This window comes from Narcine bancroftii, chromosome 8 (assembly GCF_036971445.1).
Source record: "Narcine bancroftii isolate sNarBan1 chromosome 8, sNarBan1.hap1, whole genome shotgun sequence".
NCBI classification, from domain to species: domain Eukaryota; kingdom Metazoa; phylum Chordata; class Chondrichthyes; order Torpediniformes; family Narcinidae; genus Narcine; species Narcine bancroftii.
In genome coordinates, this window is record NC_091476.1 from 143520664 (window position 1) to 143544618 (window position 23955).

The window sequence follows — 23955 nt, forward strand, 5'->3', positions numbered from 1 at the left end:
TTCTACTAAATAGAATAATACCTAGTGTCGCTGAGAATATTCTCCCAGAATCACAGTGCGGCTTTCGCGCTAACAGAGGAACCACTGACATGGTCTTTGCCCTCAGACAGCTCCAAGAAAAGTGTAGAGAACAAAACAAAGGACTCTACATCACCTTTGTTGACCTCACCAAAGCCTTCGACACCGTGAGCAGGAAAGGGCTTTGGCAAATACTAGAGCGCATCGGATGTCCCCCAAAGTTCCTCAACATGATTATCCAACTGCACGAAAACCAACAAGGTCGGGTCAGATACAGCAATGAGCTCTCTGAACCCTTCTCCATTAACAATGGCGTGAAGCAAGGCTGTGTTCTCGCACCAACCCTCTTTTCAATCTTCTTCAGCATGATGCTGAACCAAGCCATGAAAGACCCCAACAATGAAGACGCTGTTTACATCCGGTACCGCACGGATGGCAGTCTCTTCAATCTGAGGCGCCTGCAAGCTCACACCAAGACACAAGAGAAACTTGTCCGTGAACTACTCTTTGCAGATGATGCCGCTTTAGTTGCCCATTCAGAGCCAGCTCTTCAGCGCTTGACGTCCTGCTTTGCGGAAACTGCCAAAATGTTTGGCCTGGAAGTCAGCCTGAAGAAAACTGAGGTCCTCCATCAGCCAGCTCCCCACCATGACTACCAGCCCCCCCACATCTCCATCGGGCACACAAAACTCAAAACGGTCAACCAGTTTACCTATCTCGGCTGCACCATTTCATCAGATGCAAGGATCGACAATGAGATAGACAACAGACTCGCCAAGGCAAATAGCGCCTTTGGAAGACTACACAAAAGAGTCTGGAAAAACAACCAACTGAAAAACCTCACAAAGATAAGCGTATACAGAGCCGTTGTCATACCCACACTCCTGTTCGGCTCCGAATCATGGGTCCTCTACCGGCACCACCTACGGCTCCTAGAACGCTTCCACCAGCGTTGTCTCCGCTCCATCCTCAACATCCATTGGAGCGCTCACACCCCTAACGTCGAGGTACTCGAGATGGCAGAGGTCGACAGCATCGAGTCCACGCTTATGAAGATCCAGCTGCGCTGGATGGGTCACGTCTCCAGAATGGAGGACCATCGCCTTCCCAAGATCGTATTATATGGCGAGCTCTCCACTGGCCACCGTGACAGAGGTGCACCAAAGAAAAGGTACAAGGACTGCCTAAAGAAATCTCTTGGTGCCTGCCACATTGACCACCGCCAGTGGGCTGATAACGCCTCAAACCGTGCATCTTGGCGCTTCACAGTTTGGCGGGCAGCAGCCTCCTTTGAAGAAGACCGCAGAGCCCACCTCACTGACAAAAGGCAAAGGAGGAAAAACCCAACACCCAACCCCAACCAACCAATTTTCCCTTGCAACCGCTGCAATCGTGTCTGCCTGTCCCGCATCGGACTGGTCAGCCACAAACGAGCCTGCAGCTGACGTGGACTTTTTACCCCCTCCATAAATCTTCGTCCGCGAAGCCAAGCCAAAGTGAAAGTGATGTTTTGCCATTCATGATTAAAATCATATAAACCATCTTTTCTACAATAACCCCATATTACTTACTTCCCTCAAATATCGAAAAATATGATTGACCTTTGACTTGAATATACTCAATGATTGATCCTTGAGAATTCTCTGGGAAGCAAGGTTAGTGTAGCAATGTAACGCGTTTACAGCACCAGTGATCGAGAGCCAGGTCTCGAATCCCCCACAGTCTGTAAAGAATTAGTACGTTCTCCTCGTGTCTGCATGGATTTCTCCCGGAGGCTCCAGTTTCCTCCCACCATTTGAAACGTACTGGGGGTTGTAGGTTAATTGGGTGTAATTTGGCGGCACAGACTCATGGGCCGACAGGGTCTGATAAGGTGCTCTACATCTTAAATATATTTTTTTAAATTTTAATTCTTTCTAAAAATTCACAGCCCTTCAGAAGTGGGAAAAGAATATTCCTGTTCTCAGTGGTCAACCCCCTTGTAGTTGAGACTTGTGGCTCCAATTCAAGTCAGTCTGGCCAAAGAATATTCCTGTTCTCAGTGGTCAACCCCCTTGTAGTTGAGACTTGTGGCTCCAATTCAAGTCATTCTGGCCAAAGAATATTCTTGTTCTCAGTGGTCAACCCCCTTGAAGTTGAGACTTGTGGCTCCAATTCAAGTCAGTCTGGCCAAAGAATATTCCGGTCCTCAGTGGTCAACCCCCTTGTAGTTGAGACTTGTGGCTTCAATTCAAGTAAGTCTGGCCAAAGAATATTCCTGTTCTCAGTGGTCAACCCCCTTGAAGTTGAGACTTGTGGCTCCAATTCAAGTCAGTATGGCCAAGGAATATTCCTGTTCTCAGTGGTCAACCCCCTTGTGGCTCCAATTCAAGTCAGTCTGGCCAAGGAATATTCCTGTTCTCAGTGGTCAGCCCCCTTGTAGTTGAGACTTGCGGCTCCAATTCAAGTCAATGTGGCCAAAGAATATTCCTGTTCTCAGTGGTCAACCTCCTTGTAGTTGAGACTTGTGGCTCCAATTCAAGTCAGTCTGGCCAAAGAATATTCCTGTTCTCAGTGGTCATAGAAACATAGAAACATAGAAGATAGGAGCAGGAGTAGGTCATTCGATCCTTCGAGCCTGCTCCGTTATTCAACGAGATCATGGCTGATCTTAAAGTTCAGTACCCCGTCCCCGCCTTCTCTCCGTAACCTTTAATACCCTTATACTGAAGAAATAGATCTAATTCCCTCTTAAATATATTTAATGAACCTGCCTCTACTGCCCTCTGTGGCAATGAATTCCACAGATTCACCACCCTCTGGGTAAAGAAATTCCTCCTCATCTCGGTCCTAAATGGTTTGACTATTATCCTCAAACCATGGCCCCGGGTTCTGGATTTTCCCATCGTTGCAAACATCCCATCTGCATCCATTCTGTCCAGTCCTACCAGAATTTTATATGTCTCTATGAGATCCTCTCTCAATCTTCTAAACTCCAGGGAGTACAATCCCAATTTGTGCAATCTTTCCTCATAAGTCAGTCCTGACATTCCAGGTATCAGCCTGGTGAATCGCCTCTGCACTCCCTCCATTGCAAGAACATCCTTCCTTAGATAAGGTGACCAAAACTGCACACAATACTCCAGGTGGGGTCTCACCAAGGCCCTGTACAGCTGCAGTAAGGTATCCTTGTTCCTATACTCAAACCCTCTTGATATGAAGACCAACATACCATTTGCCTTTTTAACCGCCTGCTGTACATGCATGCTCGCCTTCAGAGACTGATGTACAAGTACCCCTAGGTCTCTCTGCACTTCCCCATCTCTTAATCTATTGCCATTCAAATAGTAATCTGCCCTCCGGTTTGTATTACCAAAGTGGATAACCTCACATTTATCCACATTGCAGTGCATTTGCCATGTATCTGCCCAGTCCCTCAATTTATCCAAATCACACTGGAGCTTCCTGACCCCCTCTTCCATGCACACAACCCCTCCTAGCTTAGTGTCATCTGCAAATTTGGAGATATTACATCCAATCCCCTCATCCAGATTATTAATGTAAATTGTGAACAGCTGGGGTCCCAGTACAGATCCCTGTGGTACCCCACTGGTCACCGCCTGCCACTCAGAAAACGAGCCATTTATCCCAACTCTCTGTCTTCTACCTGCCAGCCAGTTCTCAATCCACATCAATACTTTTCCCCCAATCCCATGAGCCTTGATTTTGGACGCCAGTCGTTTATGCGGGACCTTATCGAAGGCCTTTTGGAAGTCCAGGTACACCACATCCACTGGCTCTCTCCCCCATCTATTTTACCTGTCACCATCTCAAAGAATTCCAATAGATTTGTCAAGCACGATTTACCTTTTGTAAATCCATGTTGACTCCGTCCCTTCTCTGCTAGTCATGTGCTCCGCTATTACATCCTTAATAATGGATTCCATCATTTTGCCCACTACTGATGTAAGGCTCACCGGCCAAAAGTTCACCGCTTTTTCTCTACCCCTCTTTTTAAATAGTGGGGTAACATTAGCTACCCTCCAATCCATGGGTACTGATCCTGAGTCTATCGAGTTCTGGAAAATAATTCTTAAAGCATCTGCTATCTGAATGGCCACTTCCTTGAGTACCCTAGGATGTAGATTATCAGGCCTTTGGGATTTATCTGCCTTCAATCCCATCAATTTCCCCAAGACCATGTCCTTAGAGATACTGATTTCTTTCAGTTCCTCCCTTGCATTAGCCTCTCTGTTTCCCAACATCCTTGGGAAGTTATTTGTATCCTCTCTTGTGAAAACAGAACTAAAGTAAGAATTTAATTGGTCTGCCATTTCCTTATTCCCCATTATATATTCCCCTGATGCCGACTGCAAAGGACCTACTCTGGATTTCACCAATCTTTTCCTCTTGACATATTTATAAAAGCTTTTGCAGTTGGTTTTTATGTTTGCCGCAAGCTTACTTTCGTAATTTATTTTTGCTCTCTTGATTAATCCCTTTGTCCTCCTTTGCTGCATCTTGAACTGCTCCCAGTCTTCGGTTGCGGTACTTTTTTTGGCCAATTGATATGCTCTCTCTTTGGACCCAGTGCTGTCTCCATTTTCCCTTGTTATCCACGGTTGAGTCACCTTTTTTGATTTATTTTTATGCCAAACCGGTATAAACGATTTTTGCAATTTCTCCATTAGATCTGTGAATGCTTTCCATTGTCTATCCACAGTCAACTCCCCCATAAACACCACCCAATCAATCTTACACAACTCCCGTCTCATACCATCATAATTCCCTTAGTCTCGGTTTTAATTTCATCACTCTCCATGTCGAGTGAGAATTCGATCATATTGTGATCGCTCCTACCCAAAGGGCCTCGCACAACAAGATTGCTGATTAGCCCCTTATCATTGCATAATACCCAATCTAAAATGGCCTGCTCCCGAGTTGGTTCCTCGACATATTGGTCTAGATAACCGTCCCGTAAACATTCAAGGAATTCCTCCTCCTCTGTATTTTTTACCAATTTGACTAGTCCAATCTATATGCAAATTAAAGTCTCCCATGATGACAGCTGTTCCCTTATTGCATGCTTTTTTAATTTCTCTTTTAATGCCTTCCCTCACCTCTACACTACTATTTGGAGGCCTATATACCACCCCCACGAACGTTTTCCGCCCCTTGCTATTCCTCAGTTCTACCCATATAGATTCCGCATCTTCTGAGTTAATATCCTTCCTGTCAATCGTGTCGGTCCCCTCTCTCACCATCAATACTACCCCACCCCCCTTTTCTTTCTTGCCGATCCCTCCTAAATATCGTATACCCCGGGATGTTAAGTTCCCAGGCTTGCCCACCCTGCAACCATGTTTCTGTAATCCCAATCAAATCATATTTGTTTATCTCAATTTCCACAGCTAATTCATCTACCTTGTTCCGAATGCTTCTTGCATTAAGATATAAAGCCTTCAGATTTGCTTTTTTCACCCTCCTTGCTCTTTCTGATTTTTTACTTTCACTCCCTAACCTAACTTTTCCTGTTTTATCTTTTCTGTCCTTTGCCCTATCATACAGGTTCCCACCCCCCTGCCAAATTAGTTTAAACCGCACCCGACAGCTGTACCAAACCTAGCTGCCAATATATTGACCCCTTTTGGGTTTAGGTGTAACCCATCCTTCTTGTAGAGGTCATGCCTTCCCCAAAAGAGATCCCAATGATCCAAGAACCAAAACCCTGTCCTTTACATCAGCTCCTCAGCCACACATTCATTTTTCTTAACCTTCCATTTTTGTCCTCAGTTGCACTTGGCACAGGTAGCAAACCAGAGATCACCACCCTGGCTGTCCTATTTCTTAGTTTCTGTCCTAGCTCTCGTAATCCTTTTTCAGTACTTCCTCCTTTTTATGTTTGTCATTGGTACCCACATGTACCAAAACATCAGGCTGTTTGCCTTCCCCTTTTAGAATACCCTGGACCCGATTTGAGATATCCCGCACCCTTGCACCAGGGAGGCAGCACACCATGCGGGCATACTTATCTGGCTCACAGATTCTCCTGTCTGTATTTCTGACAATGGAGTCCCCAATGACCACTGCATTCCTCTTTACCTTTTGGTCCACCATTGCCAGGCTCAGTGCCAGCGACCTGGTCACTGCTGCCAGCTTCTGTCAGGTCATCTCCCTCAACAGCATCCAACAAAATATACCTGTTACTGAGAGGGATATTCATAGGTGTGCTCTCCATTTTCCTGGTATTTTTCTTCCCACCCCTGACAGTTACCCACTTACCTGGTCAACCCCCTTGTAGTTGAGACTTGTGGCTACAATTCAAGTCAGTCTGGCCAAAGAATATTCCTGTTCCCAGTGGTCAACCCCCTTGAAGTTGAGACTTGTGGCTACAATTCAAGTCAGTCTAGCCAAGGAATATTCCTGTTCTCAGTGGTCAACCCCCTTGTAGTTGAGACTTGTGGCTCCAATGCAAGTCAGTCTGGCCAAGGAATATTCCTGTTCTCAGTGGTCAACCCCCTTGTAGTTGAGACTTGCGGCTCCAATGCAAGTCAGTCTGGCCAAGGAATATTCCTGTTCTCAGTGCTCAACCCCCTTGTAGTTGAGACTTGCGGCTCCAATGCAAGTCAGTTTAGCCAAGGAATATTCCTGTTCTCAGTGGTCAACCCCCTTGTAGTGACTTGCGGCTCCAATTCAAGTTAGTCTGGCCAAGGAATATTCTTGTTCTCAGTGGTCAACCCCCTTGTAGTTGAGACTTGTGGCTCCAATTCAAGTCAGTGTGGCCAAAGAATATTCCTGTTCTTAGTGGTCACCCCCTTGAAGTTGAGACTTGTGGCTCCAATTGAAGTCAGTCCGGCCAAGGAAATATTCCTGTTCTCAGTAGTTAACCCCCTTGTAGTTGAGACTTGTGGCTCCAATTCAAGTCAGTCTGGCCAAGGAATATTCTTGTTCTCAGTGGTCAACCCCTTTGTAGTTGAGACTTGTGGCTCCAATTCTAATCAGTCTGGCCAAGGAATATCCCTGTTCTCATGGTCAACCCCCTTGTAGTTGAGACTTGTGGCTCCAATTCCAATCAGTCTGGCCAAGGAATATTCCTGTTCTCACTGGTCAACCCCCTTTTAGTTGAGAATTGTGGCTCCAATTCAAGTCAGTCTGGCCAAGGAATATTCCTGTTCTCAGTGGTCAACCCCCTTGTATTTGAGACTTGTAGCTCAAATTCAAGTCATTTGGCCAAGGAAATATTCCTGTTCTCAGTGGTCAACCCCCTTGAAGTTGAGACTTGTGGCTCCAATTCAAGTCAGTCTGGCCAAAGATTATTTCTGTTCCCAGTGGTCAACCCCCTTGTAGTTTAGACTTGTGGCTCCAATCCAAGTCAGTCTGGCCAAAGAATATTCCTGTTCTCAGAGGTCAACCCGCTTGTTGTTGTGACTTGTGGCTCCAATTCAAGTCTGGCCAAGGAAATATCATCTCCACATCAACCTGTTGGGAATTCGTCTATTTCAGTGATGATATTTCTCATTCACAAACTCAAGGTAGTCTAGAGGCAAAACACAATCTGCTGGTGGAACTCATTGGTTAAGCAGCATCAGTGGGAGTAAAGAAATTGTCAATGTTTGGAGAGTCCAGGAGAAGAGGGCACTTTCAGGATTGAAGGGCATTCACTTGGAACAGAGATGCAGAGGAATTTGTTCAGGCAGAGGGTAGTGAATCTGTGGAATTTGATACCACACTCGGTTGTAGAGGCCGGGTCATTGGGTGTATTTGATAGGTTCTTGATTAGCCAGGACATCAAAGGTTATGGGGAGAAAACTGGGCAGTGGGTATGTGTAGTAAAATGATCAACTCTTTATTGAATGGTGGGGCAGGCTTGATGGGCTGAATAGCCTAGTTCCGCTCCTATTATTTTATTTAGACACACAGCACGGTAACAGGCCATTTTGGTCCATGAGTCCATAACGCCCCATTGACCTGCACCCCCTTTGAACGATGAAAGGAAACTGAGAAAACTCACGCAGACCCCAGGAGAATGTACAAACTGCTTATAGACAGCGCGGGATTAAAACCCCTGTCCGGTCCCACCACGACGCCAACCGTGCCACCCCTATGTCTTATCGTCTTTGTCCACACAGAGGGTCGTGGATACAGGAACAAGGTGCCAGAGGAAGTGGTAGAGATGGGTAAAATCTCAACATCCAAAAGATATTTAGACAGGAACGTGGAGAGGTTCAGAGGAATATGGAGGGAACTCAGGCAAATGGGACGAGCTTGGTCAGTACGGACAAAGGGTCTGATTGATCCTTTTTGTGCAGACCTCTGGGATTCCAAATGTGATCACTTTGATGTTTGGGGGATCTGGCTGTGCACAAATTTGGCTACGTTATTCTAAAGTGTCTAAACGGAGAGGGTCTGTGTAAGGAAGACTCCTTTTGGGAAGTTGAGGGAGGAGGACGGGTCAGGGGAACAGGAGCCGTGGAACCAGAACTCAGAATCTTGTTCTGTGACCCTGTGCTTGTTCAATGTTGGAATAACCTGACATTATGAACCGTGAGTGGGAGCTTTTTTTATATATATACCGTATTTACCTTGGTAGGGTGAATCAAAAGATTAATTCCCCTTTCCAGCTGCGACGACGTTTCAAAAAGAGTCTGCTGGAGGAAGGAGTAGTCAGTGGGAGAAGTCGCCCACCAGCGTTTATTATCTTGTTCCTGTTACCCTGGATTCGAGTATGTGCAGTCTCCTCTCTTGTCTCGATATTTCTTTTCAATTGGCTGTGAAATGTGGCAAATGTTGGACCAGGGATTTCCAGGGGTGGCGTGGGACCCATCGGTTCATCGCTCCCCCTCCAGCTTCGCCCTCTCTCCAGCGGGGAGACGCTTCGCCCCCTTTCCAGGGAGGAGACGCTTCGTCCCTCTCCAGCGGGGGAGACGCTTCGCCGCCTCTCCAGGGGGGAGACGCTTCGCCCCCTCTCCAGGGGGGAGACGCTTCCCCCCCTCTCCAGCGACGGATGGGCTGTCAGTCGTGCCTTCGAAGCCGTTTGAACGCTGGCGCCCGGTGCGGGCGGGTTGAAAGGAGGCGGTCCGGGTTAACATTATATCTGCGCTTTGCATCACACCTTAGACCCTTTATTACATCAGGTCACCGGCACAGCTTTTACTGAAATCATTCACAGTCACTGGAAGAAAACACCCATGATCAAGGTATGTCTGGAATTTTCTCCGCAATAGCCCACCATCCAGGCAGGTGAGCTGGTGTGAGATGTGGCGACCTGCCACTCTCTCCCATCAATGACCATCTCCGTGGTCTAGTTTAACTCATCCCTGGTTTCTTATTTTAAAAAACACACACACACACACACATATATAATTTTTCCTTCCAAAGGGTTCTCATTGAGTTTAAAAGCAGAAAGCAAGTTTTGTTTTGGTGCAAGGGTTAGGTCTCTGAGACCGACTTTGGATGCTGGGCTGGAGAATCTTCATTGGATATCTCTCTTCTGTCCCACTGACGCTGAGTGTCTCCAGCCGTTTGGGTTTTGTCCAGGTTCCAGCGTCTGCTGCCTTGTTGGTCGCCCGCTAGGCTGTTGGGTAGAGAGAGCTGGACTGTGCCTTGATGAAGGGCTCAGGACCGAAACGTTGGCACTTCCCCAGAAGTGTGACCTGCTGAGTTTCTCCAGCCCTGGGGTTGCACAGACTTCCCGCAGACTTTCTCGTTTAACCCTACGAAGACGCGAGTTCCCGTCTCCTGCGGCTGATACAGGAGAATCTTGAAGCAATTTAAAATCGAACTGAAACTAAACTGAAATGAGAAAAACAAACCCCAGCATATTTTGGGCCATAGGTGGGATAGACGTTCAGAATCCTTACCCCAGGTTAAAGGCATAAAATAAGAGGAATCGTGCGTTTAAAGTGAACGAGAGGACATGAGGGACAATTGTTTTTTTTTTAAAGACCATAAGATATAGAAGCAGAAATAGAGCCTGCCTGTGAACATCTTCTGCTCCCAACGCCTTGAACAACACGGGTCCATCCAGCCTGCCCTGCCATTTCATCATGAGCTGATCCGTTTTCCTACTCAGCCCCACTGCCCAGAACCTTTGATGCCCTGGTTAATCAGGAGCCTATCCATCTCTTCCATAAACACACACAATGACCTGGCCTCCACAACTGTTTGTGCCAACAAATTGCAACAGATTCACTGCCCTCTGGCTGAAGAAATTCTGTTCTCAGCAGACGCCCTTCAATCTTGAAGTTGAGCCCTTTTATCTTAGACGCTCCCACCATGGGAAACAACCTTTCCACATCTACTCTGTCCATACCTTTCAACATTTGAGCTGTCAGGGGCTTCTCATGTCACCCTTTAATTTCCGGAATCATCCTTGTGAACCCTTCTTTGAATCTTCTCCATTGTCACCACATTTTTTTAATAAATGAGGAACCCAAAACTGCTCAGAAAACTCCACTGCCTTATCAAGCCTCAACAACACATCCTTGCTCTTATATTCTATTCCCCTTGAAATGAATGCCAGCATTGCATTTGCCTTCTTTACCACCGACTCAACCTGCATGTTTACCTTCAGGCTATCCTGCACAAAGACTCCCAGGTCCCTTTGCATCTAGGTATTTTCAAATTTCTCCCCATTTAAAAAAAATAGTCTGCCTGTTTATTTTTTCTGCCCAAGTGCATGACCATACACTTTCCAACATTCTATTTAATTTGCCACCTCTGCCCATTCTTCCATTCTTTGTAAGTCCTTCTGCAGCCTCCATTCTCCAGACCTTGGACTACCAGCTCCCCAACTACCTTCGTATCATCTTCAAATTTGGCTACAAAATCATTAATTCCACAATCCAAATCATTAATAAGCAACATAAGAAGAAGTGGCCCCTGTGGATTACAACTGGCAACAGGCAGCCAATCAGAATATGATCTTTGTATATCAACTCTCTGCTTCCTGCCAATCAGCCAGTGCTCGACCCATATCAGTATGTTTCCTGTTGTACGATGGGCTCTTATCTAGTTACCTTGCCAAATGCCTTCTCAAAATCCAAATATACAACATCCACTGCATCTCTTATCCAGGCCTGCTTGTCACTTCTACAAAGAATTCCAATAGGTGATTGGTGGGTGCTGGGAACCAGATGCAACAGTAGCATTTATGAGGCTTCGAGATGAATGAATGGGAAGGAAATGGAGGAATATTTATCATGTGCAAGAGTTTTACCATGTTAGGCACAGACTCGTGGACTCAAAGACCTGTTTCAATGCTCCACCATGTTCTATAAATGGGTAGAGTTCCAAAGTGAAGGATTCAATTTTCTAGTTATTGTTATACTCTGCCTATAATCCAGAAATCTTGATTTTTGATCTAAAATACAAGAATTTATTAAATTTATAGTGAGTCCCCGATTTATGAATTCTCCTAATAACACCATTGATTTAAATCTTTGATTTTAAAATCTGTTATGCATTCTAACTCTTTGCCCATAGAAATATACTGTACAGAAAGAACAACTAAATATTTCTCCTGTCCTTCTCAATTTAAGAATTTTAGTCTAATAAAATATGCGCTATAAGGACCTTTGATCTCGAACCAGCAGGTTTAAGAAGAGCCTTTTTCCCCCCAGAGCTTGTGAACTTTCTGAACCTTAAATCACAGTGCTGAGTGCTACTGCACTCACATTGGACTGTCAGTACTTTTACAATTGTTTGCTTGCTGAATGTGCATGTTTTTAATAACGTGGTTATTTGTACATAGCACTATTTTTTTAAACTCCTGGTTGGATGCTAATTTGTATTTCATTGGCTCAATGACAATAAAGTTGAATCTAATCTAATTTTCCAGCAGCCAAATCTCAATTGCTAATCAAGAAATGGCCACATTGAATACATTTGAAAATAATAAGTAATATCAATACTAATTGGATTGCCTCCTGGTTCACCAAAATCCTTAAAGGAGGATCATTATTAGAAGTCTCCATATGCAGAAGTTTAAAAACCTAAATCAACCCCACCCACATCCAATCTAAACCAAGGCCACAGACCAGGACTATTTTCAAGCCAGATCCAACCCAAACATGAGTCAATGTTTTGCATCGGGACCCTTTCTGGATACTAAGGAAGAGGTCTTAGCTAGTATATCAAGGGAAAAGGAGAGGGAAGAAGCTGGGAGGTGCTAAGGGATGATGCAGGACTGGACAGGTAGGAGAGGAGGATGGAACAGGAGTGGCCACTGTGTGTGTGTGTTGGGGGGGGGGGGAGAAATTAGAGAGAAAATGAGAGGTTTGTTTATTTATATATATGTATTTTTGTCCTGCGTATGTACTATTTGTCTATATGTGTTTTATGCCTGGTTCTTTGCATGTTTTGCTCTGAGGACCAGAAAACGTGGTTTCGTCAGGTTGCACTTGTACAATCAGATAACTTGAACTTAAAACTAGGAATGAATGTAGATAGGATGAATGGGAACAGATAGAGATGGGGTTGCCTAAAATGATAAAGACTGATGTTCAGGGCATTGAGTTTATGAAACATGCAAGTCGGATTCCTTCCTCACTGCTCCATTTTCAGAGACCTATGAACCTGCACCCCAAGGTCCCTCTGTATGTGTACATTCCTGAGGTCCCTGCCAATATACTGTACACATTTTTTTATTTGGTTAAACCATGGAACATTGCAGCACAGAAACAGGCTCTTCAAGTCTGAGCCAAACTATTATCATGCCTGACTTGCACCCAGTCCATAGTCCACCACACCCCTCCCATCCATGTACCTGTCCAAATTCTTCTTAAATGTTAAAATTGAGCCTGTATTCACCACTTCAATTGGCAGCTCATTCCACACTCCCACCACTGTGTGAAGAATTTCTCCCTAATGATCCCCCTAAAGTTCTCCCCTTTCACCTTTAACCCACGTCCTCTTTTATCTCTTCCCACCTCAGTGGATGTCTCAGAATACATTACTTCACACCTATGATGGTGGTAATGTTGTAAAGTTGTTGTGATTGTAAGAGCTGAGAATGGAAGTGGCACTCTGTGTTATTACTTCTTGACCTGTCTGCATTCTGCATAATCTCTTTCAGGGAGAGAATTTCTGCCCTTAATTGAGGGAAAGTCTCAGCAAGGTATTTTTACCTTCAGATCTGTGGGACAATGGAAACATCATGTAGAGCACCAACCATGTAAGGGTCTCCTCCAACCTCAACCCAATCCATAAGATGCTTTTTTGGTAGAGCAATGGATGATGACAATGTCAGAGCTCCTTGCTTGTCTCTCTTTGTGGGCAACTTAAATCCAGATTACTCCAAGGAGTTGCTGAGCTACAAATTGAAAGATTTACTCGCTGCAATTGACATTGTCCTGCAACGCCGTAACATAGAAGTCTTCAAGAAGCACAAACGAGCCCATGCGTTTATACGGTTGAAAACAGAAGATGAAGTTCAAAATGTCTTGAAACATCTACAAGATCCTGCCATTTTGGAGCAGAGTGAGATGAAGGGATTAGTAGTTAAAGGGAAAACATTAAAAGTAGCCAAAGATATCAGGGACTTTCCAGAATACACATTCGACAAGGTAAGGGAAATTTCAGGCTTCTATTTGCTTTGTTTTTTATTTGAGTCACCAGAAATGTTCCTCTGCATTACAGCAGTGCCCACATTTAAAATGTGCTCGATTGGTTAAAAATGCTTTGGAATGTCATTTCTCCTTCAATGTTGTGCTGAATCATATATTCCTTTTTTTTTTAAAAAGTATTAAACCCTCTATACCTCATAACCCTCTATTATTTTTCTTCCATCCACGTGCCTCAAGCCCATTTCACATTTGCCAGTAATCCCAGGAATCGAACGCCAATCAGCCTTTAAAGTGGCAAGTGTGAAAGTAAAATGTGCTCAACGCCAGCATCCGATGACATCATCTCATGCTGGGGATTGCTGGCCTCAACCCCTAGTAAGTGTGAAATGAGCAATTGCATTCGGGCACTTTCTATTAAAGGTAGAACAGGCCAAATTCTGGGGATGAACCCTTGCAAGTGTGAAAACATTCAGTGTCCCATTGAGGAGCGGTCTAGTGTGAAAGGCCAAACTCCCATTCTTATCCCGGTCACTGAATGGCCGATTTACTGGGTTGCAAGTGTGAAAGGGGCTTAAGAGTTTCTTAAATGCCCCCAATGTTTCAGCCTCCACCACCATCCCTGGCAAGGCATCCCTGGCACCCACAACTCTCACAGTAAAAAGCATACCCCTGATGTCTCCCCAAGACTACCCTCCCTTCACTTTGTACACATGCCCTCTAGTGTTTGCTATTCCTGTCTTGGAAAACAGGCGCTGGCTGTCCACCCTAACTCGGCTGGGAGGCATGTGTTCTCCCACTGCTTTGGTCCTCTGTTGTGGTCTCCCACCCTAAATGGTCCTCTCCCGGGCTTCCTCTTCTTGGCTGGGAGGGGTGTGTTCTCCCACTGAGCTGATCTGCTGCTTTCCCAGATTTCAAACGCTCTTGGTCTGCTGCCATAACAGTGACAAAAATAAGAATCATGTATTGGTACACATGGTGTTAAACAATTCAGTTCAGTTCCTATTCATACTTTATATCTTATGTCCTAACTATCTCGTAAATGTGTCAATGGGTTATTTTAAGGGTTTTATTTCTGCTTCCATCCGAATCAGACCTTGTTAACAAGACGTTCTGTGAACACAATTGGTGAACCATTGTAATGACTCCCTCATCCCTAGAGAATAAACGAGTACCAAATGGAAGCAGGGATTGGCTCCAATAATACCTCAGATGGTCTGAGGAGAAAATTCAAACAGAAAGAAGCTGAAACGGCGTGTCAAAGTTCTGACAAACAGGCAGATCCAGAATAGATATATTTAATGTTAAAAATATAAACAGAAAATGCTGGAAACTCTCAGCAGATCAGGCAAGATCAAATTGCAGCATTCCCTGTTAATATTTTTAGCATTTTTAAAAAAAATATTGGATTACATAATAATCATGCTTATGTTCTTGTGAAATATAGGACATACATAGAGGTAGGTAATTGTTTCCACTAGTGGGGGAGACCAGAACTAGGGGGCATAGCCTCAAGATCCAGGTTAGTAGATTTAAAATGGAAATGAAGAGGAACTGCTTTTCCCTGAGGGTGGTGAATCTGTGGAATTTGCTGCCCATTGAAGCAGTGGAGGGGACCTCAGTAAATGAATCAGAATTTATTGCCATGGACAAGTCATGAAATTCAGTGATTTGTGGCAGCGTCATAGTCCAAACATTCATATAACCATCTTACAACAATACTATCAAAAATTGAAATAGTAGTGCATGAAAAGTAAGGCAGTGTCTTTGATTAATTGATTATTCAGGAATCTGATGGAAGCGGGAAAGAAGCTGTCCTTGTGCTGTTGAGTGCTCGTATTTAGGCTCCTGTAACTTTTTCCTGATGGTTGCAGAGTGAAGAGGGCATGGCCTGGGTGGTGGGGGTCTTTGAGGACAGAGGCTGATTTTTTAAGACTAGATTTCAGTGACTAGATACATTTAGATTGTCCAGTTGTATCCTTTCAATTTAAATGTAGTGGCATTGATAACACAACTGAGAGGCTCGATTGGCCATTTCAGTCAACCACATCAGGTGGGTTGGAGGTGGGTAATGTTTTATTCTAATCTAGTTCTGCATGGTCTTCATTTCTAATTTGTTTTACTCGAGGGGCTTCTAGCTCCTTATTGGAATTGTGTAATGGTTCAGTACTCTTTTTTAAAATTTTCATCTTCCAATACACTGCCTCATGTAGATGTCCTCGATGGAGTGGAGTCTGGTGCCTGTGATGTCGCAGGTGGAGTTAACAACCCTCTGGATTTTAATCTTGTCCTGAGAGTTGTCGCTTCCATACCAGGCAGTGATGTAACCACCAGAATGCTCTCCACAGTACACCTGTAGAGGTTTTCTAGAGTTTTCGGTGACGTACCAAATCTCGTCAGACACCTCACAAAGTATAGCTGCTGGCGAGCCTTCTTGGTGATTGTATCAACGTGGAGGCTCCAGGACAGATCCTCAGAGATTTTGACACCTATGAGTTTGATGTTCTTGACCCTCTCCACTAATGACCCTGCGATAAGGACTGGATCATGTTCCTCTGACTTCCTCCTGAAGTCCACAATCATCTCCTTGGTTTTGCTAACGTTGAGCCCAAAGTTGTGGTCATTCCACCATTCAACGAGCTGATCTATCTCCCTCCTGTACTTTTCCTCATTGCCGTTTGTGATTCTGCCGACAACTGTGGTGTCATCAGCAAACTTGTAGATGGCATTGGATTGTATCTAGCAACACAGTCATGGGTGTATAATGAGTAGAGCAGTGGGCTGAGCACTTATCCTAGGGGTGCACCTGTGTTAATGATCAGTGAGGAAGAGATGTTTTCAATTCATATTGACTGTGGTCTTCCGATGAGAATGTCAAAGATCCAGTTGCAGAGAGGGGTACAGAGGCCTAGAGTTTGTAGTTTGTTGACCAGCACTGAGGGAATAATGGTATTGAAGGCTGAGCTGTAGTCGATGAAGAGCAACCATACGTACGAATTGCTGTTTTTGAGGTGATCTAGAGCTGATTGGAGAGCCAGCGATATTGCATCTGCTGTGGAGCGATTGTGACGATAGGTGAATTGCAGCGGGTCCAGATCTTTTCTTAGATACATGTTAATTCTGGCCATTCCCAGCTCTCAAAGAATTTAATCACAGTAGAAGTTAATGGTATTCGGCAGTAGTCATTAGGTAGTTACATTGTCAGTCAATATCCAGAGACAGGTTCTGATATTTGGAAATAAGATTTCCCATCCTCCTGCAGCAGCAGAATTTACGTCTCTGTGACATATAATTCAAATAGAATCAATAATCACAGACATTAAACTACATGATGGACCTTCACTCTGTTTGATTTATTTTTCAATATACAAACTTTATTTAAAACTATAACATTGCAAGACACAAAACACAATCAACTAAAAACCACCATTAACATGTGGCAAAATCACTACGAGAAGCAGTAATCACACTGATGGTCAGTTTACTCACTACGACCCAACCTGATTCACCGACCTTTTCAGATGTTTCTATTATTTGGGGAAATTTTGGATGGGCAGTATTGGCACCTACATTCTTTGAATGAATAAAAGCTAAATCCAAAAACCCCTTTTCCTCTGGCACCCTGACCCAGAAATTAACTGGGAATTTATTGGGACAGGGTCCAATGGAAAAGGAACACTGTCTGAATGTCGACATAAAATGACGTAATTTCACACCGGGCATTAACCGTCATAACCCCTACTCATATCCCCGGCGTTGGCTGACAAAACCAGTGGAAAAAGGACAGCAGCAAGTCAGCCATTTCCAGTTGAAGGTATCCAGCTGATCCCGGGGATGAGTTGTGTTTAATGGAAAAGCAATTGGTGGCCCAGTGGAAACAGCATAAAGGGCTTCCTATCCCGGAACACCGCACAGCCAATGACCTGGGATGCCAGTGGAAAAGGAGCTATAGAGTTGGACAGTGTGGAAACAGGGTCTTCAGCCCAACTTGCCTACTCTGATCAAAATGTCCCACCCAACTAGTCCCACCTGCCTGCATTTGGCCCACATCCCTGTGAACCCATCCTGTCCATGTTTCCGTCCAAGTGAGTCTTAAACATTGCAACAGTACTCGCCTTTAAGAATGAGTAAACCCCAGTTTCTCTTCTGCACTGGTTACAGTAATACTTAAACAGGCTTCTCTTTGCTTCTGCCTCTGTAACAAGTGGGAGTGAAATTTACCCTGAAGTGCTACTGATTTGTGTTATTTCATTGTGTACATTCATTCCCTGAACATTGAATAAGTAAGTTTCAGTATTGTTCGAACAATGGCCCATAAAGCTCGATATCTGGAACTGCTAAAAAGAACACCCTGTGGCTCTACAATTTATTAATAATATTTATTTTAATATAAGTACAGTAAAATCCCTTTATCCAGAATTCAAGTAACCGTCAAGAAAATCGCAAAAAGTAAATAGGTAAAAAATCTGGAAGTTTAAAATTGGTACACCATCTAGTGGTCAGTTTGCCAATCACACAACACACAGCCTCAAGTAACCAGCAGATTAACTTATCTGACATCCACTAATCCGCATAGGTGCTGGATACTGAGGTTTTACAGTATATAGGTTCTGTGTCTATGTATCATTAGTCTGTATGTGTGTTATGTCTGTATCTGTGTTTTCCTTGTTCTGTACCGTGGACCAGAGAATACTTTTGATGGGTTGTACTTGTGCAATCTGATGACAAATAAACTTGAACTTATTTAAACAAGTTCCTGGGAATAGGCAGGAACTTACTTGTGCACTTTGATTATTCCCAGAGCAGTTCTGCGGAACCACTCAAACTGGAAGACCACAGTCAACCACAAAAGGACAGGAAGAGACTGGAGCAAAGTCAGGAAACATTGGGAGGCCCCGCAGGAAAATCCATCCAGCTGGCAAACATCACCGACCACTTAACCACCCCCCTAATTGGGACAAAGTCAGACAGCGCCATAATCGGTGGGGAGATCGCCGGACAGGAGCGCTTATTCTATGGAGCGCTGCTCGGAAGTGAAACCAGGAACGTTGAGTTTAAGCGAGGGGGTGGAGAGTACCTGAACGTGACCCTGAAGAACCATGTTCGGAGATACGTCTGTGCCTTTCTGAACAGCGAAGGTGGCAGTCTTTTTGTGGGTGTGAACGATGATGGCACTGTGTGTGGTGTGGAATGCAACCACAAGGATGAAGACCGGGTTAGACTGCTGATAGACTCGATCCTGAAGGGCTTCAAACCGCCACTCTTCCCAAATTCCTACTCCATCACCTTCCTTCCGGTCATCAGGGATGGGGACACTGGGATGTTTCTAAAGGTCATGAGATTAACTGTCCACGCTCCCAGTAAGGAAGGCGAGGTTTTACTGTATGAAACTGACCAAGGTGAAGTGTACATACGCAGGGATGGCAGTGTCCAAGGTCCGTTATCAGGAAGTTCCATTCAGGAATGGTGCAGACAGGTATCAATCGCATCAGCCTTCCAAACCATGTCACGAGGAAGGTGCTATCATTCTGGTGGCCACGAGTTTGTCTCTGTGTTACTTGAAAGAAAAGTGCACTGGATTTTGCACAGAAATGTCGAACAGTGCAGCACAGTACAGGCCCTTTGGCTCACATGAGGTCCAAATCAAACTAAAATCTTGCACATGATAAATATTCCTCCATTCCCTTAATATTCTTGTGTATCTAGAAGCCTTTTAAAGACTCCTATTGTATCTGCTTCCACAGATACTCCTGGCAGCCTGTTCCAGGCACCCACCACTCTGTTGAAAATAAAATGCCCCACACATCTCCTTTAAACTTGCCTCCCTCACATGAAACACATCCCTAGAGCAGCAATTCTCAACCTTTTTTCCAGCTATGCCCCCCCTCCCCTCCCCGCCAAGGACTTTGGCTGAACGCTTATGGGCCTCCCCTCCCTGTGATGCAGTCAAGTCTTGGTTACTTCCATGCTTCCCTGCTACCAACTACATAGCAAAAGAATTAAGGTCACGAGATGAAAAGAAAACAAGGCTATGGCCTGGTGGGGGGGCGGGGGGCGGGGGGGGGGGGGGGCGGGGGGGGGGCGCATAAGGTCCCCATTGAGAATGTCTGCATTAGTGTGTGTAAGATACCTTTACCCTGGGACAAAAATTCTGACTGTCAGCCTTATAATTTTCTAAAATTCAATCAGGTCTTCCCTTATGATCCAGAGAAAACACCCCACATTTGTTCAATTTCTCTCCATAACTCATACCCTTTAAACTGGGAAACATCCTGGTAAACCTCTATATTACACTTTGCAAAGCCTTTACATCCTTCCGATAATGAGACAACCAGAAATGCACTCAATTCTAAGTGCTAACTAGCCAGTCTTACCCTCCTTGCTTTTATTCTTAGTGCTCAGGCCAATGAAGATAAGTATGGCCAACATCTTCTTTGCCACCTGATCTACTTGTGTGGTCACTTCCAATGAGTTATGGACCTGGACCCTCAGATCCCTCTGTACGTCAATACTTATGGGGGTCCTGCCATTAACAGTATACTCTGCCCTAATATTTGACCTCCCAATGTGCAACACCCCATACTTGTCAGCATTAATCTCCACCTGCCATTGCTCTGCCTGTCTCTGGCCTATAATCCTACTGTGGTCTTGGTGACCAATAGTGTAGTCATGGTATTGTCACCGAAGTAAACGATCATGGAGGCTACTATTCAAAGCGAGTCCTGGTTGACCAGCAGATGTGATGTCATCAGGGCAGGTGGAACAGCCAATTGTATTAAAGAATTTTCTCAAACCAGAAAGGGAAGGTACAGCTTTGAATTAACTCTTTATAGTATGAGGAACGATGATGGGATCAAAACTTAAAATTAATGTAGAAGCAAATATCAAAATATTTTACATAATTTATATGATGCTAAAATCCAATATATTTTGAATTTTGCAGCTGATATAAATGCAATTTGCAAATTAGGGTGGTCAAATCTTTTGCCTGGGGCTGGATTTCAAAAACAAGAGGATATAGACTGAGGTGAGAGGAAGGAGATTGAAAGGGGATCTGAGGGGTACTCTTTTTTTAAACAGAGAGTGGTTGATATCTGGAACTGACTGGGAGGAGGTGGTGGGATCAGATATTACTAAGCTTAAGAGGCAGTCAGGAATATAATGTAAGCAACGTAGACAGATACAGTTCTAACGAGGCTAAAAGGGATTTGTTTAGATGGGCAAAGGGCCAGTTTTTGACACAGTGGTCGAGTGTCCTCTTTTTGTCATCTGTAGACGCAGTGATGGAAGTAAAAACATACATTGGAGGAACTCAACAGGTCTCATGATGTCTGTGGGAGGTAAAGATATATTACTTTGGGCCTGAGACTTTCTCACGGTACGAGTAACAAGTAGGCAACCCCCTGAAAGAAAAGAAAGGACAGCGGGAGTAGTACAGATCATCAGGACAGCGGGAATAGTACAGATCAAGAGGAAAGCGGGAGTAGTACGGATCAACAGGACAGCAGGAGTAGTACAGATCAACAGGACAGGGGGAGAAGTATGGATCAACAGGGCAGCGGGAGAAGTACGGATCAACAGGGCGGCGGGAGAAGTACGGATCAATAAGGCAACGGGAGAAGTACGGATCATCAGGGCAGTGGGAGAAGTACGGATCAACAGGGCAGTGGGAGTAGTATGGATCAACAGGACATAGGGAATAATACGGATCAACAGGACAGCGGGAGTAGTACAGATCAACAGACAAAAGGTGCTAATTGGATATGGAGAAGAGGATGGCAGAGAGGAAAAAATTAGAATTGATTGGGGGAGGGTGATTGGCGTTGTAAATGCAGATCTGGTGTGAAGGAGACAGAGGGAAAGGGGGAGAGAGAGCGAGCGAGCTAGAGGAAAGGAGACATTGGGAAAGAAGGGGGAGGGGCTAACAGAAACCGGAGAGATCGATGATAATCCCATCAGGTTGGAGGGTGCCCAGATGGAAAATGTGTTGTTCCTCCAATTTGTGGGTGGTCTCAGAGCAGGAGTCCATCAGACCATGGACAGATGTGTCAACAAGGGAATTGGGCAGGGAAATGAAATGAGTGGCCACTGGTAATGCTTTTACTGTGCTGTATGACTCTATACGTAAAGTTTTTTTGGGGGGCCAGAGGCTTTGCTGAGAACAGCATTATCCTAACTCATGTTGGCAATGTTCATGATTTTCTGGGAAGTTTCTCTCAGTTCTCATCTCTTCATCGTTGCACTGGTCAAAACCACATGGACCTTCCCCTTGTTTCTGGACATAAAAGGAATCAGGGGATGGTGTAAGGAGGTGAGACAGAGGTGAACCATCAGCTGTGATCTAGGTGAATGGCTGAGGTTAGAAAGGCCAGGGGCACACCCCTGTTGCTAATTCAGAAAGATTAAAAATGTGAGACAATATTTCATGACCGATATTTTTCGTATTTCAAGCAGTGTTGAGGGCAGTCAAAATCTCCAAGCTCACAAAGATTGTGAGCAAATGCCTTTCTGACCTGCAGGGGCATCTTTTCACCTTTCTGCAGTCCATATCACAAAGTTCACCTAAGCTGCATCTTCCCGGCAACACAACCTGTTCTTTGCTGTTCACTCTAACCAAAACCATGTTACTTCAGCCCAGAGCTTTCACTCTACAACAATAATCTCTCTTCTTTATCTTCCTCATCATTCCCCGAAAGTATTTTTTAAATTTAAATTTGAACATGCTGCGCTGCATATCCAATGACACCCAATTGACCTATAACTCCCAGTATGTTTTTGGAGGGTGGGAGGAAACTTGAGCACCCGGAGGAAACTCACGCAGACACGAGGAGAACGTACAAGCTCCTTACAGACAGCGCCCAAAACGAAGCCTGGTCACTGATGTTGTAAACAGTGTTGCTCTAACCTCTACACTAAAAGTTTTATAGTCTGGCTACTTCAATCTCTCCTCATAAGGTAACTCCTTTATTTCCAAAATCTGCCTGGTCAGTCTCCTCTTCTAACATATCGTTTCTCATTAGGATGCAATACTCCAGGTGTGGCCTCATCAGTACCCTATACAGTTGCAATAAACCTTTCTTGCTCTTGTATGCAATCCTTCTGCCTTCTGGATTACCTGATGCACCTGCAAACTAACATTATGCAATCCATGCACACTTGTTCCCAGGTCTCTCTGCACATGTGAGGGGAGTGACTGCTTCCTGCACCACTCTCCTTTGTCAATGAAACTAATGGAATTCAGATCGAGGGGAACAGGGAATAGAGGGCAATGCTGCTAGATTCAGTCATTGAGCCAATGATGAGCAGACCTATTATTGTGAGCAGTTTTGGGCTCCTCACTTAAGAATAGATTTATTTTTGACATGCAGCATGGTCACAGGCTGTTTTAGCCCACGAGTCTGTGCTGCCCATTAACCTACACCCCCCAGTATGTTTCAAATGTTGGGAGGAAACCCATGCAGACATAGGGAGAATGTACAAACTCCCTACGGACAGCGTGGGATTTGAAAATCACTGGCACTGTAAAGGCCTTGAGCTAACTGCTACGCCAACCCTGCCAACATTAGAGAGGGTACAAAGGAGGTTTATTAGGATGATTCCGGGAATTAAAGGGTTATCATATGAGCAGCATTTGACAGCTCTTGGCCTGTATTCATTAGAATTTATGAGAATTGGTGGGGGGGGGGGGGGGGGGAGGGAGGGGGGATCTCATTGAAGCATTTTGAATGTTGAAAGGCATAGTTGTCTCCCATGGCGGGCACAACTTCAGGATTGAAGGACGTCCATTTAGAACAGAAATGAATAGGAATTTCTTCAGCCAGAGGGTGGCAAAAATGTGGGATTTCTTGCCACAGGTGGTTGTGAGTTATTTAAGACAGAGATTGATAGATTCTTGATTAGCCAGGGCATCAAAGGTTTTAGAGAGAAGGCTGGGCAGTGGGGCTGAGTGGGAAAGTGGATGAGCTCATGATTGGATGGCGGAGCAGTCTCGATGGGCTAAATAGCCTATTTCTGATCCTATGTCTGTGGTCAAATGGTCTCCATTCAATGTGGTCACACACACTATTTGTTCTCTTTCTCTTTCTCCCAAGAAATGGACAGTGGAAATAAAGAAGCTGCAGGATACCATTGACACCTTAGTTAAGGAGGAACATCGGCTGCAGGAAGAGCTTCGCCAACAGCAGCAGTGCATCCACGAGCTGCAGCAGCTGCAACAAGAGCTGCAGGCCATGCACTCCGACCGGGTCGGCTTGCCGAACCTCTGCTGCGTTATCTGACAACCTCGAGGAGGTTTTCCCAGTGGAAAATTGAACCAGGCACCAGTCATCAAACAAGCAGTTTGCAAATGCTGGTTTAATAAAAGCTCTGCTCCAGCCCTGAAATTCTCAATAGGCCT

General features: G+C 44.8%; 1 protein-coding gene and 1 long non-coding RNA gene across 13 annotated transcripts in view; one reads left to right on the forward strand and one right to left on the reverse strand.

The window, feature by feature from the left end:
• LOC138741301 (uncharacterized) overlaps positions 1 to 9096 on the reverse strand; it is a 33809-nt gene extending 24713 nt beyond the window's left edge. For both annotated transcript variants that reach the window (XR_011343442.1, XR_011343443.1), the window contains exon 1: positions 8580 to 9096. This is a non-coding gene — a long non-coding RNA (uncharacterized lncRNA). The remainder of the gene's footprint in view (positions 1 to 8579) is intronic.
• Positions 9097 to 9100: 4 nt separating this feature from the next.
• LOC138741300 (schlafen-like protein 1) lies at positions 9101 to 23948 on the forward strand. 11 transcript variants are annotated; one of them, XM_069895152.1, is made up of 6 exons: positions 9141 to 9237; positions 13073 to 13562; positions 13800 to 13937; positions 18361 to 18994; positions 20503 to 20586; positions 23651 to 23738. In XM_069895152.1, exons 2-5 carry the CDS (start codon positions 13227 to 13229, stop codon positions 20583 to 20585), a joined length of 1191 nt encoding a protein of 396 aa, XP_069751253.1. In that variant the 5' UTR covers positions 9141 to 9237; positions 13073 to 13226; the 3' UTR covers position 20586; positions 23651 to 23738. The 11 variants fall into 11 exon arrangements, with proteins under 11 accessions (XP_069751251.1, XP_069751253.1, XP_069751259.1 ...); XM_069895158.1 differs by having other exon boundaries at positions 18361 to 18919; XM_069895153.1 differs by lacking the exon at positions 20503 to 20586 and adding an exon at positions 20835 to 20899 and having other exon boundaries at positions 23651 to 23716.
• Positions 23949 to 23955: the final 7 nt, after the last annotated feature.

What these genes read in the sequence shown, in the direction of transcription:
- LOC138741300 (XM_069895150.1), top strand. Translation starts at nt 13,227, where the DNA reads ATGGATGATGACAATGTCAGAGCTCCTTGCTTGTCTCTCTTTGTGGGC. An exon ending in CAGAATACACATTCGACAAG is followed by an intron (nt 13,563 to 13,799) that starts GTAAGGGAAATT and finishes ACGTGCCTCAAG; the next exon opens with CCCATTTCACATTTGCCAGT. An exon ending in ATTGCTGGCCTCAACCCCTA is followed by an intron (nt 13,938 to 18,360) that starts GTAAGTGTGAAA and finishes GATTATTCCCAG; the next exon opens with AGCAGTTCTGCGGAACCACT.